At 43.2% G+C, this 14362-nt stretch overlaps 1 protein-coding gene across 2 annotated transcripts in view; it reads left to right on the top strand.

Moving 5' to 3' along the window:
• Positions 1 to 2938: 2938 nt before the first annotated feature.
• LOC129096804 (ephrin type-A receptor 7-like) overlaps positions 2939 to 14362 on the top strand; it is a 155311-nt gene continuing 143887 nt past the window's right edge. For both annotated transcript variants that reach the window (XM_054605457.1, XM_054605459.1), the window contains exon 1: positions 2939 to 3212. In XM_054605457.1, coding sequence (XP_054461432.1) covers positions 3134 to 3212 — 79 coding nt within the window. In that variant the 5' untranslated portion in view covers positions 2939 to 3133. The remainder of the gene's footprint in view (positions 3213 to 14362) is intronic.

Here is a 14362-nt window from a genome sequence, read left to right as displayed (position 1 = left end):
GATAGTTGCAGTGCGTAATGGACTGTGAGCGGAGCCGCTCAGAGTGACCGAGGAGGGCTGTTGGCCTCTGTCCTCGGTGAGTAATGACCACAGAGGAGGACAGATGATCATGTTCATCAGCTCCCAGAGCCGAGGCTACCAGCCCTCCTGCTGGGGAGGATCAGTCAGACTGATGGCCCCATAATCTGTGCATCTGTATGTGTGTGTGTGTTTATGTGTGTGAGGCCGTGGTCGAGCAGAGAGAGAACAGGGATGGAGAGGAGGCTGACAGCGATAATGAGCCTTAACCGTTAAACGTGGAGCATATAGTGTTTACAGCGTTTATGCGTGTGTGTGCATATTGGAGGTAAAAAGTACTCACTGCGTTTATCACAAAGCTATTTCCATTCAGGCAGCAGCAGGGCTCGCTTGAGGGGGAAAATTGGGGTGTGCTGACTAGCCATTTCATTAGCGCGTCATTAAAGTTTGAAAAGTAGCTAAATAGCCGAGGCTGGTGGTACATATCGAAGAGCTGCCAAGTGGAGGCTCGATATCATTAAGGGGGATTCTATGGCCAGTTCATGATTTTGAGGAAGTCTCAGCTTTCAGCTTTGAACTCTTTGATCAATAGTTGAAAAAAAGTAAATGGAACCTAAACTCTGCTTTCAGGTTTTACTCAGGGAGCCAAGTGTAGAAAAAGCAAGGTCGGTATTAAACATTAAAAAGAAGAATGAATTTTCTTTTTGAGGACATAATTACACAACATTGGGTCATTGTAATTAGCCTGAATTGTTCTTTAAGCGAAATAATGAGAACACATTTCTGAATACGACTTAATTTAATCAAAAGAACTGGGCGTGTACTTGCCAAATCTGTTTAAAATTTTGAATGAACCTTGGAGAAATATTTTTTCAGCTTTCTGGAAAGACTCAACCGATCTGAGATTCAACCCGTGTTGTTTTCTCTTTGCAAAACAGGGGAAAAAAGCTTTCATCGTGCTTGTCAATCAGCAATAAACTGTATTGCTTTCAAAGCGATACTCTGAGAACGATCAATTCAGGGCAATGCTTTCTACATACTCTTTCTCTGCGCGTGTGGCTATAGCAGAGATAGAGCAAAGGGCCTTTGAGTGCCGTCCATGTGTTACAATAAAGCAAACCCTTGAAACGGCACTTCCTCGTTTCTATTCTTCTTGCCCTCCCGCTGTCTGAAGAGGCACAAACAAACCAGGTAGCAAGGCTCGATAATGTTAGCTGGGTGCAGAACACTATGAACACGTCTCCTCACTTTAAGTAGCATCAAATCAATAGTCCCCCGAGGAGGGAAGTGATTTCCATTATAGAAATTGTCTCGAGTCCATTTGTGGACTATAGGTGTGAAAAGAAAAAGAGTATAAAATGTTCAACTATGTCAATTATGCTGATTCAATTCCGACGTGTTGCTGCAAAGTTGAGTTGGAACGTTTGCCCAAGTTGACTAAATATTCACGCTAATTTATGATGAGAGTGGAAAAAACGTTACAGCCACTATAAGTCACATTTGTGTGACATTATGATCTTTTAAATGATTGCGACAGCATTAGCGTTGTACTTAGAAGTAGGAAGAATGGTTCGGTTCAGTTTGTTTGTCTGTTTGTCAGCAGGACTGCAGATAAATCTACTGGCCCAATTACCATGGAACTTGGTAGAAGGGTGTAGCATGGGCAAAGGAAGAACCCCCAAATTTTTTTGAGAGGATCCAAATCACGGAGCAGATTCACGCTAATTATTTTTCACAAATGGAAACTGCTTAGGCGAATATCTGTGCCCTCAGGTTTCTCTTGTTGTATTTGGTTTATGTCTTGTAATTGTATAAGTTGTCTAAGGACGGGCAAACTACAGCTTCTGCTATGAATGCTGTGATGTCGTGACACTTCATCAGTATGTTCTTTTGTATGTTACTTGTTTCGCTTAACTCTGAATATCGTGTGCATGCAGGCGTTGCAAAAGCAGAACTCGACACCGAACAAAGGTAGCCTCTGTATGACGTGCTGTTGTCTCAACATACGACTTTCTGCCTAAAGAAGAAACAGCAGCACCGGCCTTGACATCTAAGCTCCAGCTGAAAAAAGGAGTATGCGTGCCAAAGGGGGGAGAGATAATGTGCAGCTGGAACAAGCAGTTCAGTTTGTTTGAGGCATAGTATATACCCCTCTAAAATCTTGAACCATTGTTAGACCTCCAAACCATCCGTGGAGAAAGAGCTCTGACCGTTAAGCTGAATTATTGTGTGTGTTCAATAAAATATGAGAGTTTTCTCATTACGTTTATTTCTTACAGTGAAATTAATGCGTTTATTTCCACCCAAAAATCTGGCATTGGTCCACTTTAAATATGACCATTAAACAAATAACTGTTCCCAGGTCAGTTCCCAGCTGTTCATCACTGATGTATTTCTACACATAATGGCTTTAAAGTCTGAATCTTTACAGGTTTGTCCATACAAACAATAAGTACAATTAACTTCACAAATGCAATTTAAACAATTGTGAGCTCATCATAAATAGAAATCAGCCACTAACTGGATTCAACTAAGATTTTCCCAAATTGTTTTGCAATGTTATTCAATTTTTTGTGGCGATGAGGTCACCCCTTAGTTACAGACTGGACCTGAGTGCAACCACTTGATTCCAAAAAAAACTGAAGACCACCTGGACCCCTCTTTAAGGACCCTTCTGAGATCATTAAACAAGCGCAGGACTCCTAACTCCTCGACAGAGTGATAGGTCCTAATTTAGCGATCTCCCTCCGCGTCCTATAAGAGGACCGTCAGTATAAAGACACTCCTGCGGGGTCGGAAACACCTGGCTCCGTGATTTTCAGGTCCCAGCTCCGCGATAGGTCGACCCCTCCCGTCCCCTCACCGACTCCAACATCCCGCCTCCCATTGAGCCCGCGCGGTGTCAATCACGTCTGCAAATCCCTCCCCCGAGATATCAAATAGGCCGCGTGGCTCCCGATCAGCCCGCACTATTTGCCCAGACTGCATCCGCTCCGTTCGGAAGGAAAAAAAAAACCAAAAAAAAAACCCCGCTCGCTAGTGCGTCTCTGCTGCGGTGCGTCGCGCGCAGGCTGGAGAGAGATGACAAGAGCCCCGCAGAACTGCCCAGACAAACATGGATCTCCGTAAAACGCTGGTTTCGATGCTTTGGATATTATTGCTGAACATAGAGGGAGACTGTCATGCAGAGGAAGGTATGTGTGTGTTTATCTTTCGCTCCAAACCGAGTCTCTGCAGCGGGCAAGCGCTGATCGAGAGAAGGATGTCCGCGGAGGAGAGAGTTTTGGCGTTTGTCCTGTGATTGGAAGCAAATGCATTCTTTCCACTGATTAAGAAGCGGATAAACAGTCAAAACAGCCTTTAAATCACATATCACATTTAAACCAGACGCGCACGTGAAGGAGAACATGTTTTTTGTTTTTTTTTGGCCGGTTGTGGAGAGACGCGTCTCAAAAAGCCGACAGATTTACGCGTTTGCGCTCAGTAAGCTCAACGCGTTTCCCCCAGGAAAAATACAGATCATAATGAATAAATATGCTTTATTTATAATACCAATTTTTTTTGTCACTCAATTGCTTGTAAAAAACCAAAACGGACACATAAGTAGAATAGCTCATAAAAACACGTACACGCGTCTATCATTCACATCATTGACTTCAGCTTTGCAGATTGCGCACTAAAGGACTGCGTGAGTTGTTTAATGGTTTTTGTTCTGAAGAAAACAAACTGAGTCCCACATTCCTGTTTTCCCCACACAGTAGAACCGCTGTCCGCTCCAAACATCCAGCTTCTGATGTATTCAGAAAGGAAAAGTCAGCTCCCTTCAGGCGACCGTGTCCTCCTCTCCAAAATAAATAAATCCCCGCTCTGCTGTCATAACGGTTTAGAATTTATTTAGGCATCTTTGTGCAACTGGTTTCTTTGTCTTTATCGAACTCTTAACAGTCACTGATGCTGAAGCCACGGACAACATGATGCATTCAGAGGCTGATGCCACACTGTTTATCCCCACTGCTTCCAACTCTCCTTTATTTATTCCATCACAGTTCTTTCTCTCACGAAACAGACTTTTTTTTTTTTTTTTTTTTTTTTAATTTGTCTCAAGTTACTTTCTTTTTGTCTTTCCGTCAGCACTAAACAAAGACTCATTATGGAAACAGTAATGCAGGTGAAGAGTGTACAAATCACTGAGGTTTTTAAATGTATTTTATCATGATTAAATGCTGATGATCCGGATTTGGATTGCTGGCTCGTTTAATTGCCCCCCCCTCCTCCAGTGCATCTTTACTGGAGTGTGTCAGAAAGTGAGGGAGCTGCTGCTGCTGTGGTCTCACAGTTTACCAGCAGCCTGGCAGATCTCCACAGATAAATACTCTGAGCCAAGATACTATGAATCTAGAACTTCTATAAGTCCCAACTAAAAAAAGCACAGAGCCGGTTGAATGTGTGTGTTTCTGACCGGCCAGCTCAGGTGAAGCCGTGGAAGTGTTCCTCATCAGCTCAGAGATTGTGAAGTGGAAAAGAACATAATGGCTTCAGACCCCCAGGCTCTCTCTCTCTCTCTCTCTCTCTCTCTCTCTCTCTCTCTCTCTCTCTCTCTCTCTCTCTCTAAAGAGGGGCTTTTATTGGCAAGGTAAAACCCTTTGGATTTTTTAGGTGCGTGCAAACCCACTCTCCATCAGCCAAGCACATCCATACAGTAACCTACATATATACTCCAGAGTGGCACACTTCTCAGCCATACATCATTGACACACATTAATGCACTGCAGCCGACACACACACACACGCAACTCTGGATCAGATGCACACACCGGCTCGCTTTTGCATGCGAGCTCTCCTAGGAAACATACACATATGCGGTGCCGTGACATTTCCTGCCACTTTTGTGCATGCGGATAGATACACATTCTTCATTCACGCACACTCCTCTCGAGCGCTCCTCGCCAGATTGATTTGGATCCCTGGAATGCTGGGTAGCCGGATTTGGATGCCCAGCTTTTGTTTAATTGATGTTGTGACGGCGATTAATTGCAGTGAAAGCAGTGCGCTCCCGAAGGCTGGTATTGGCAGCGATCCTTCTTTTCTGCTCGAGCAGATTTGGGAGATGGAGGAAACACGTTTTTTTTTTGTAATTCTCTGCTGTTATATCCATATTAAATGAGGCGATTCACTTGCCTGTCCATGAGTGCAAAACGCCATGGGACTTGTGTTTTAACAAAGGAAATGTGTGCATAAGTCTTTCCCGTGTTTTGGATTTTCTGTTTAAACCTCCTATCATGTTATATTAAAGTATTTACAAGGCTCTTTGATCATTATTCATGAACTTTGCAGACTGTTCTTGTTTGTATTTTAATCCCTTTAGTGGATTTTAGTCACAGTTTTTAAATGTCCCGTCGTGTTTGTCTGTCTCTGGTTATATTTCTCATGTGCCAACAGCGTATCCCCGTAACTGCATTCTTGTCTCGTGCTTCTGTCTTCCTCTGGGTTTCCTGTTTTCCTTTGTTCTACCCTCCTGTCCTCTCATATGTCATCCTCCTCATCTTCCTCTCCTCTTCCTCCTCCCCTGTACATGCATCCCGCATCCTGAGCTGACTTGGCAAACGCAGAACGTGGCCTCTCCGTGCAAGCAGAGCCAGAGCTCCACTATCCCACGGCGGCACACACACACACACACACACACACACACACACACACACACACACACACACACACACACACACACACACACACACACACACACACACACACACACACTCAAACAGTCAATCCAGCCTGCCCCCTCCCTTCAGGCCGCTTTTTCTCATTCCCCCACGCCTCACCGCTAACACACCTTGGCATCTCATCGGGATCTCATTTACTTCTCCCTCTCCTCTCCTCCCTCCCTCCCCTCCGCCTCCATCCGTTCCGCAGCGAGCCGAGAGAGGGCACAAGCCAGGTACAGAACAACAGAGGCAGAGTGATGGAGAGCAGCAGGGTGATTGAGTCTCGGCGTGACCTCTGGGATCACCCTGAGTTTTGTTTGACGTCGTGTCAGAATGCACAATGTTCTTGGCAGGCATTCAGCCTATTGTTTACCTGTGGCACCGCCTCGTAAACCTCTCATGTCATCATGTGTGATTTTTGAATTCACAGCTGACACGGGAATAAAGTCACCGTGTCCGTGTTACGAAACATGTCAGAAATACACTGACTGGTTTAGTCAGCTCTCCAACAGCTGAGAAGCCACTATAGCGCCACTGCTAAATAAATGTATGTTTAGTTTCCGATCAGCATCTGTCCTGTCTCAAAGGTTAAAATAGCCGTGAAGGACCCCACCGCCAAGGTTCAATGTCAGTGCAGAAAGTCACTTGCGCAGCAGAGCGAGAAGTAAAGGTTTTGTGTCGGTGGAATGCTGTGCTTTTTGCGGCAGAGACTGCAGCTTTAATTCCATCTCAATGTACCCATTGACTTAGAACTCACCAGGAGCTCTTGGTGCTTTAATTTCTCTCTAGGTTCTCTTGCGTCTGAATGTTTATGGAGCGAGGTCACATGCTCTCTTGGCATAACAATATGTTTTTTGTTGAAGCTGAAATGTTTGAAAGTTGCCTGATTGCTTCTTCACCTCAGTTTCAACTGCCAAGGAGGATTTTGCATCCATGTGAGTCTTTTCATTGACTTTCCGCAATCCTCCACCTCTAAAGTCTGCATTGTGTTCGGTCTGAACCTTCAGAGCTAGAAATAATGTTGGCTTTACCAGGCGTTTTGGTTTCCTTAACAATTTAATTGATTTATTTTGGGTTTTGCAGAGTGATCCATTATCAATAGTCCCCCTCCTCGGGGAGACGTGTTCATAGTGTTCTGCACCCAGCTAACATCAATATCTGTCCAATAAGTTTCTGCAATTTCAAACATCCTGAAATTCCATACATTTTGCAAAAATTACAAAATTTCTTTGTATTTTTATAACAAAATCATAATTTGTTCCTGTAAAACAAAATAGGAATTTTAAGCACCAACCAATTTCAACTAATAATATCATGACATCCATCATCAATCAACCTGCAACTTTAAGCGACAAGCGAGGAGTGTTTGTTGCACTAAACTCTAAGCCCGCCCATTTTTAGCAGTCTAATCAAATAAGAATTATTTTATTTAAGTCTCTATTGTAACTGTGCATCACTCAAACATTCCGTCTCACTGGACTGTTAAGCGTTGGTGTTATTTCTATAATGATATGCCATCTATTTTAAAAACGCTGCTACAGCGAGATGCAAAGCCTCTGTTTACTGTTAACTCCAACAAAACATAATTAAAGAGTCTATCCATTATTAAATCCCACTCCTATATCATATAATTACTGAATCAGTATTGAAAATTAGTACTTAGCAGCAATCTGACTGACTAATTTTAGGTTTACCAGCAATTGCCAGATTGGCAGCGCTGGAGGAGGAGCTCTCCACCCTCCCAACCATCAATTGGGACTAATTGTCTGTGATTGATGCAGGCTTATTTCTGCTCCACTGCCGCTGGCGGGTCCCGATGCTCTGGTCCGTCTTTGGCTGGCAAGGACCTTAGCGCGTCGGATCGGACCGCCGTGCCCTCTGTGAGCGAGAAAGGTCAGAGTGATTTGTGAAGATGGCAGGCGCAGGGCTGTGACATTCTCCCGTCGAGGCCCTCTGGGACGCTGTCATTTTCAGGATGGAGGGTAGAGGCACAGGTGTGCGGGGGGGAAATGAATGAATGAAGGGAGGGAGGGAGGGATGAGGAGTCTCATCAGAAACCACAAAAAAAGATGCATTACAAGTAGACGAGGCAGAAGAGGTGTGTCAGGTCGACGGGCTGAGAGAGAGAGAGAGAGGCTGAGGTGAAGCAAAAAACGGAGGAGTGGTGGATGAGGGAGTGACGGGAGTGAAATTGGAGGGGAGTAAAGGCGTGTGGGAGGGAGCGGGTGATGAGGGAATTGTAAGCTGCCACCACTGCTTTGTTCTGCAGCCACTTGTATGTTACATGTAATGAAACAGACCTTGGGTTCCTAACGAGTCCATGCAGCAGCTCAGCCACATCCCTTATTTACCTCCCACTCGGCTGGAACACATTGACAGAGGCTGTGTGTGTGTGTGTGTGTGTGTGTGTGTGTGTGTGTGTGTGTGTGTGTGTGTGTGTGTGTGTGTGTGTGTGTGTGTGTGTGTGTGTGTGTGTGTGTGTGTGTGTGTGTGTGTGTGTGTGTGTGTGTGTGTCAGAGAGAGCATGTGTGTCTATTGGAACCCCGATAGTGTCACCTGATTTCTTTTGTTCGGGGTAAGGACATTACTACAGCAACGGGGCTATTCTGCTGGATCGGCAAGAATGAGCCATCGGAAAGGGTGGGAGGGATGTTTGAGAGGGGGAGAAGGAGCAGTGTGTGTGTGTGTGCATATGTGGGAGGCAGTAAGACGAGGGGGGGTTTAGCAGGTGTTTCAGCCATATTGGACAGTGAGGAAGGGGCTCTGTGCAGCTGCCTGTGACACATGAAGGTAAATTGCTGACGGAGTGCACATTTGGATAGTCGTTTTAGTGATGGATCTATGATGAAACATCTTAGGCTGTCGTCTGGGCGGATGTCTTCTTCACATAGTTGTGCATATTCTGCTTGCATCCACGTTTCCATCAAAGAGTCTTCCAAACCTTTTTTTTTTTCTTTTTGTCTATTTTGAGAAGCATCCACCGAGTAGAATCAGTGTAAACAAACGCATCTTAACCGACTTGTTGTTGTTATGGAGAACTGTATGAAAATGAATAAAATGTTAATATTTAGTGAGGGTGATAATTAAATGATCGCAGCAATGAAAAGTAATTCAGCACGGGAGAGAAAACTGATAACATAGGCAGTGGGAATGAGAGAGAGAGAGAGACACTAAATGTTATTTAAAATAAGGATAATGCCCACAGGCATTAACATTAACGTTGTTTCATATTATCTGACAACATTATCCAACATTCACTTCTCAAATATAAAAACCCTCTGCTCTTCTGTTTTTGTCTTCTCTTTTGTTCTGTTTTTATATTGTTGTGAATTAAATGACTTTTGGTTTTGTAGACATCACCCTGGGTTCAGGTAAACTTCTGATATTTTATAGATCCATCCATCCATCTTCCGTAACCGCTTATCCAGTTAAGGGTCGCAGGGGTGCTGGAGCCGATCCCAGCTGTCAATGGGCAGACATATATAGACAGACAACCACTCACGCTCACATCCACACCTACGGGCAATTTCAGAGTCATCAATTAACCTAACCTGCATGTCTTTGGACTGTGGGAGGAAGCCGGAGAACCCAGAGAGAACCCACGCTGACACGGGGAGAACATGCAAACTCCTCACAGAAGGTTGTCCAGCCCCTCTTGCTGTGCCCCTCTTGCTGTGAGGCGACAGTGCTAACCACTACACCACCGTGCAGCTATTTTATAGATGAAACAATTAAAATATTTCACAAACACTAAGTGATAATGGAAATAATCATAGTTTACACTTTTTGAACCAGTGAACGTGCACTCATATAATCAATGAAATTACTGCTGCAACTAATTATTATTTTCACCATCAATAAATCTGCTAATTTATTGTTTCGGTTAGTATTTTCTTCTAGCTTTACAAATAGAGTTTAACCCCTGTTACTCAGGTATCCAGTTAATGTATTCAGCTAGTCAGACCTTTATATTTCTACCATTAATATCCTTAATGTAGCTCAGCTCAATTATCCTATATATTACAGTAGAAAATAACAGGTGTATAGTCGAAGGTAAGCATCATGGTTTTTCCATAGGAAATGGATAAAAAATGATCATCTACCATATTGTGATACGGTGTACTACGAGCAAGAAAGTCCATGTAGGGAGGTTGGGTTTGAAGGTTAGGTCGAACAAACACAGGACTTTGACCCAGGAAAGCGCTGTTCATGTCCCAGCAAAAGTAAACATAGTTATTTTAGTTTACAATATGTTGGTTAACTTACATACGTATCTTAAGTTATGTAACAAACATACTTATTTTAAGCCAAACCATAATCTAAGACCGTTTCAGCACGTGATTATGCTGTGATCGTTAGGTTTAGGTATGAGGACGTATTGATCTCCTGCCACCGGTAGGGGCTCTTAATTAGGAAACGCTTTAGAAACTTTACGACCTTATGTGGTCGTATGAGTTGGACTATTTGTTGGTTGTGTGAAAATTAGAGGCAAAAAAGTCTTAAAGCCAACAATAAAATGCAACCGGAGCACTGCTCGCAAATGCACTTGTGCTCTCATGCCAGAGCTTTATGTAACCATCTCAAGGGACTGTTCTCTAAAGGTTCTTCAAAGGTTATATTCAAAGAAAAGTTTAATAAATATTTAATAAATGCCTCCTACCACCCACACCACCAGCATCCTGGTGTTTAAAGACGTATTTTAGCTTGATTTTTATACGGATGCCTCAAACACATTATTCATCTTTGCTGCGTATGTTGGGATACTAATGGATTAGAGGAGTTTTTGTTGGCAGGCTTCTCAGTCCTGAGGTGTCTGAAGTTGATGAATGTCATTGGTTTGTGCGGAGCTGGAGCCGCGCTCTTGGCAGAGATTTCTGCTCGGCTCTGTTTTGCATTGAGAGTAAACACTGAGTGCATTTATGTGAAGCTTGTTGTGGGCGGGCACGTTGGGAATTGAACTGACAACTCGGCGGAGCTCAGTCAGTCTACCACCCTCACACATTCCATTTCATTTCCTTGGTTTCCGATGGTGAAAACAGAATCTCCCACTCATTTCGGCTTAAGATTGAGTCATGAGGAAAGATTTATTGAGGTAAGCGAAACTTCGGGCTTAGAAGATTTGGACGTAAAGGAGGTACTGGACAAATACAAAAAACATTCTGATTATCACACCTGAAAACTCCAGTTCCTTAAAAGGCTCTGTTGGAAAACGTGGCTCTCCTGACCCCTCATCATTTGGCCTGCTTTTCTCATGCCTCTTTTCAACTGAGCCTTGATCTGCATATTTCAAGTACCAAATCACCCTGTGTGACTCCAAAGTGTTCTCAAATTTTCTCTCCATTGTGCAGTTTTGACCGTGCACGCTCTGACGCATCAAATTATTTTGAATCACGATCTGGCATTGAGGCTTTTGTGAGGAAAGTGCTGGGAAAGGAAATGTAACCTTTTGTGTTTGTGTGTGTGTGTGTGTGTCTGTGTGTATAAAGGCATTGCTCTTCCAGAGGTTAAATGTGTTGCCCTCCCTCTCAGATGTTGGCTTAGAGACCATCAGCCTCAATTGAGCCTGGTTTAGGCAGTCACATTACACTGGCACAGAGGTGACAGAGGTCCTGGAAGGTACAAAAAGACAAACACACACTCACACAGCTTGTTTATGTGCAGTTACCACTGCCTCTTTAAAGAATAACAGACTTTGTAAATAGTCTTTTGGCAAGATAATGTGGGAATTCTGATTGGAAACACCTTTTTTTTTTTATATAGTACCAAACACATTTTTGTCGTCTCATTTACCATTGCCGCTAGAGGATCTTCTAACTATAACATCGTCTTATGTCATTTGGTGCCTTGACATTGTTATGACGGTCCATTATTCCAAAACCCTAAAAGTCCCAACCCAAACAGAAGCACATGGCTAATTATTTTGCAGGATGACATTACAGTCTAAATATTATTTTCTTCCCAACATGACTTACCCTGATATTTTATCCTAACTAATCTCATACTGATGTCTAAACCTTACCAACCCAACCACCAAATGCAATGAGTTATAAGAGTAGATCATTTCTTTGCCAGTAAGGAAACAAATCTTAATATCAGATGATGTCATTTTGCATAATAAATATCAATGTGCTTATGTTTTTTGCATGGACAGTTTGTATTTTCGGAGCATTGGGCCTTTGGAAGTATCTGCGTTTCTGTTCAGGCTTTTGGACAAGTAGGCTTTTTGGTCCAATGGGACATCTTTTGAACTATTGTTTTTTTTATTTGTAATGATGGACCGTCGTAACAACAGGCACTTCCATGTAATTTTAGGGCACTTGCTGAGGATAAATGCTATTGTTCTTCTGCAAGTTCCGTCTAATTTAGGTTATAATAATTCCTCAGTTCAATACGTTTAGCACAGTCTTTGGGAAATGCTGTCTTGGGCACGAGGTCATCCGACATGATTTGAACCTTGTGTATTGGCTGCAGCTGAGGCAACGTTGTCCAGTCGTCCAGATCCAGTTATGTAACAGTTATGATGGGTTCTCATCTTATTAAAACATGAGGCACAGATAAACCACACATATAAAGTCGTTCTCTCACTCACAGATTCATGCACATGCTCCCAACAGTCTTGCTCTCTCACCGTCTAACACACACACACACACACACACACACACACACACACACACACACACACACACACACACACACACACACACACACTCCATCCCTCTGCCATTAGCGTCCCCTCTCCATCTTTGCTCTGCTGTGTCTGTGTCCGCCTCGCTGGCTCTGGCTGAGGCCGGCTGACCTGTGAACGCCGCCTCCTAATGTGCTTTTCATGTCCGCTGGTCCTCCTCTGCCACGTCTGACCCGATGACACATGTTCAGGAGAACTGGAGAGGTAGAGAAAAAGACTCCACGTTACTTTGTTGCACATGAATAAATGCTATGTCATGCTTCCTCTGTCCCACGTTCCTCTCTACCATTTTCAGCCCCTCCTAATATAGACACAGAAGGGATTGTTGATGAAAATTGAATTCCTTTCTATACCTACTACTAACCCTTTTTCCAAACTGTGTTATGTAACATTTGTGCATATAGGCTGTGAAGATCAGCCCTTCTCACGTCCTCAAGCACAATTACATACACTGTCCATTAGAAACACACTCTCAGTCCTGCGCTAATGGTTGTGAAAACTTTGGCAGTTTACTAACTTCGTTTAGGAATCAAGCTGCAGCACTTGCTAACGCGTTCAGATAAAACAGAGGGACTGAATACAGGCTACTCTGTGTATCTGTCTTGCATTCAGGTGCTGTCAACATCTGACAGTAAAGTGTTAGTCCAGCAATTTAGCATCAAACGTTTATAATATTGTCGGTTTCACGATGGTCAGTTTAAAAAAAGGTTCAAAACAAAGAAGAAACCAGTTATATTGTGTTTTTCATGACTTTATTATTAAAATTGTATTCTTTGTCTTTGTCCAAAACCGCTGCCTACATTACCCATGATGCAAATCTAACTGCCAGCAGTTCGGACAGAGATTGGGTGTTTTATGCTAGTAATGAAGCTTAAGGGACATCACTTGAGACTATTTTTCTTTTTTTATATATATATATATATATATATATATATATAAAAATGTAATTCGGTTTGATGTGTTAAATTGGTGGAGTTTCCATCAAAGACGCTACATTGACAGAAATCATTGCATTGACACTATTGATTAGGTATTCTAAACTTGTCGCCATCAAACGGGCTGCCATTCCCCAGCTGACCATCGTGGTGTTGTCATTTAGAGTCTCCCTCGGTACCTGGAAGCACAACAAGTGACAGTGATGCACACAAAGCCTGCAGTAGACCCTTTCTTTTATTTTTTTAAGAAAATTAAATAAAACTGGTCTTCGCTGTTTACGCATTTTAAGGATTTTGGGGAGATTAAGTATTCTTTAACCTGCGGTTAAATTGGCTTTCTTGTCTTTTCTGTTAAATGTTGCAGTTCGATGAACTATAGATTTGTACAGTAGTAGTAGAAAATAAGTTGTATCTAAAATCTATCCAGAGCCATAATGTGCCGATTGCAATTGATATGATTGATAAAATATCCAGTGTAATTTTTTACCTAAAGCTAAGGGTTGTAGGCACATAACCATACATCCACAAGAATGATCGAGACACGTACATGAGGAGGACAGAAGCACTCTGTTCTCCACCCCGCAGCCTGTGAGTCCCTCCCTCCGTCTCCCCCCTTCGTCGTGGTAATGACCGTCACGTTGGAAATGCGTCCGTCTGGGCCTCGTAAACCATCAACCCCCGTGCCCAGGAAACCCCATTAATCTCTCTGAGAGGCGTTTGACCTTTCAAACTCATTAACCGCAGCCCATGTGCAGAAGTCACTTTTTTTTTTCTGCCTCTCGTGCACAAACAAACAGCATGTGCACGCTCATAGAAGGGCATTGCAAACTTGGCTCATGCACTCACACACACAAATACACAGGTGAGGTGTGAATGCACCAATGTGTGTCAAGCTGCAAACATGCCTTTACTTTCTTGCCATCTCTCTCTCTCCCCCTTCCTCTCCATCCCCTCTCTTCCTCACTGTGTGGGTTTGGTCAGTGACCTGGAAAATTACCCGACCTTTTAATACGCAGCTT

The sequence above is a fragment of the Anoplopoma fimbria genome, chromosome 10 (genome assembly GCF_027596085.1).
Source record: "Anoplopoma fimbria isolate UVic2021 breed Golden Eagle Sablefish chromosome 10, Afim_UVic_2022, whole genome shotgun sequence".
Classification (NCBI taxonomy): domain Eukaryota; kingdom Metazoa; phylum Chordata; class Actinopteri; order Perciformes; family Anoplopomatidae; genus Anoplopoma; species Anoplopoma fimbria.
Note: the sequence above shows the minus strand (reverse complement) of the source record. Positions and strands in the feature narration are given on the sequence as shown.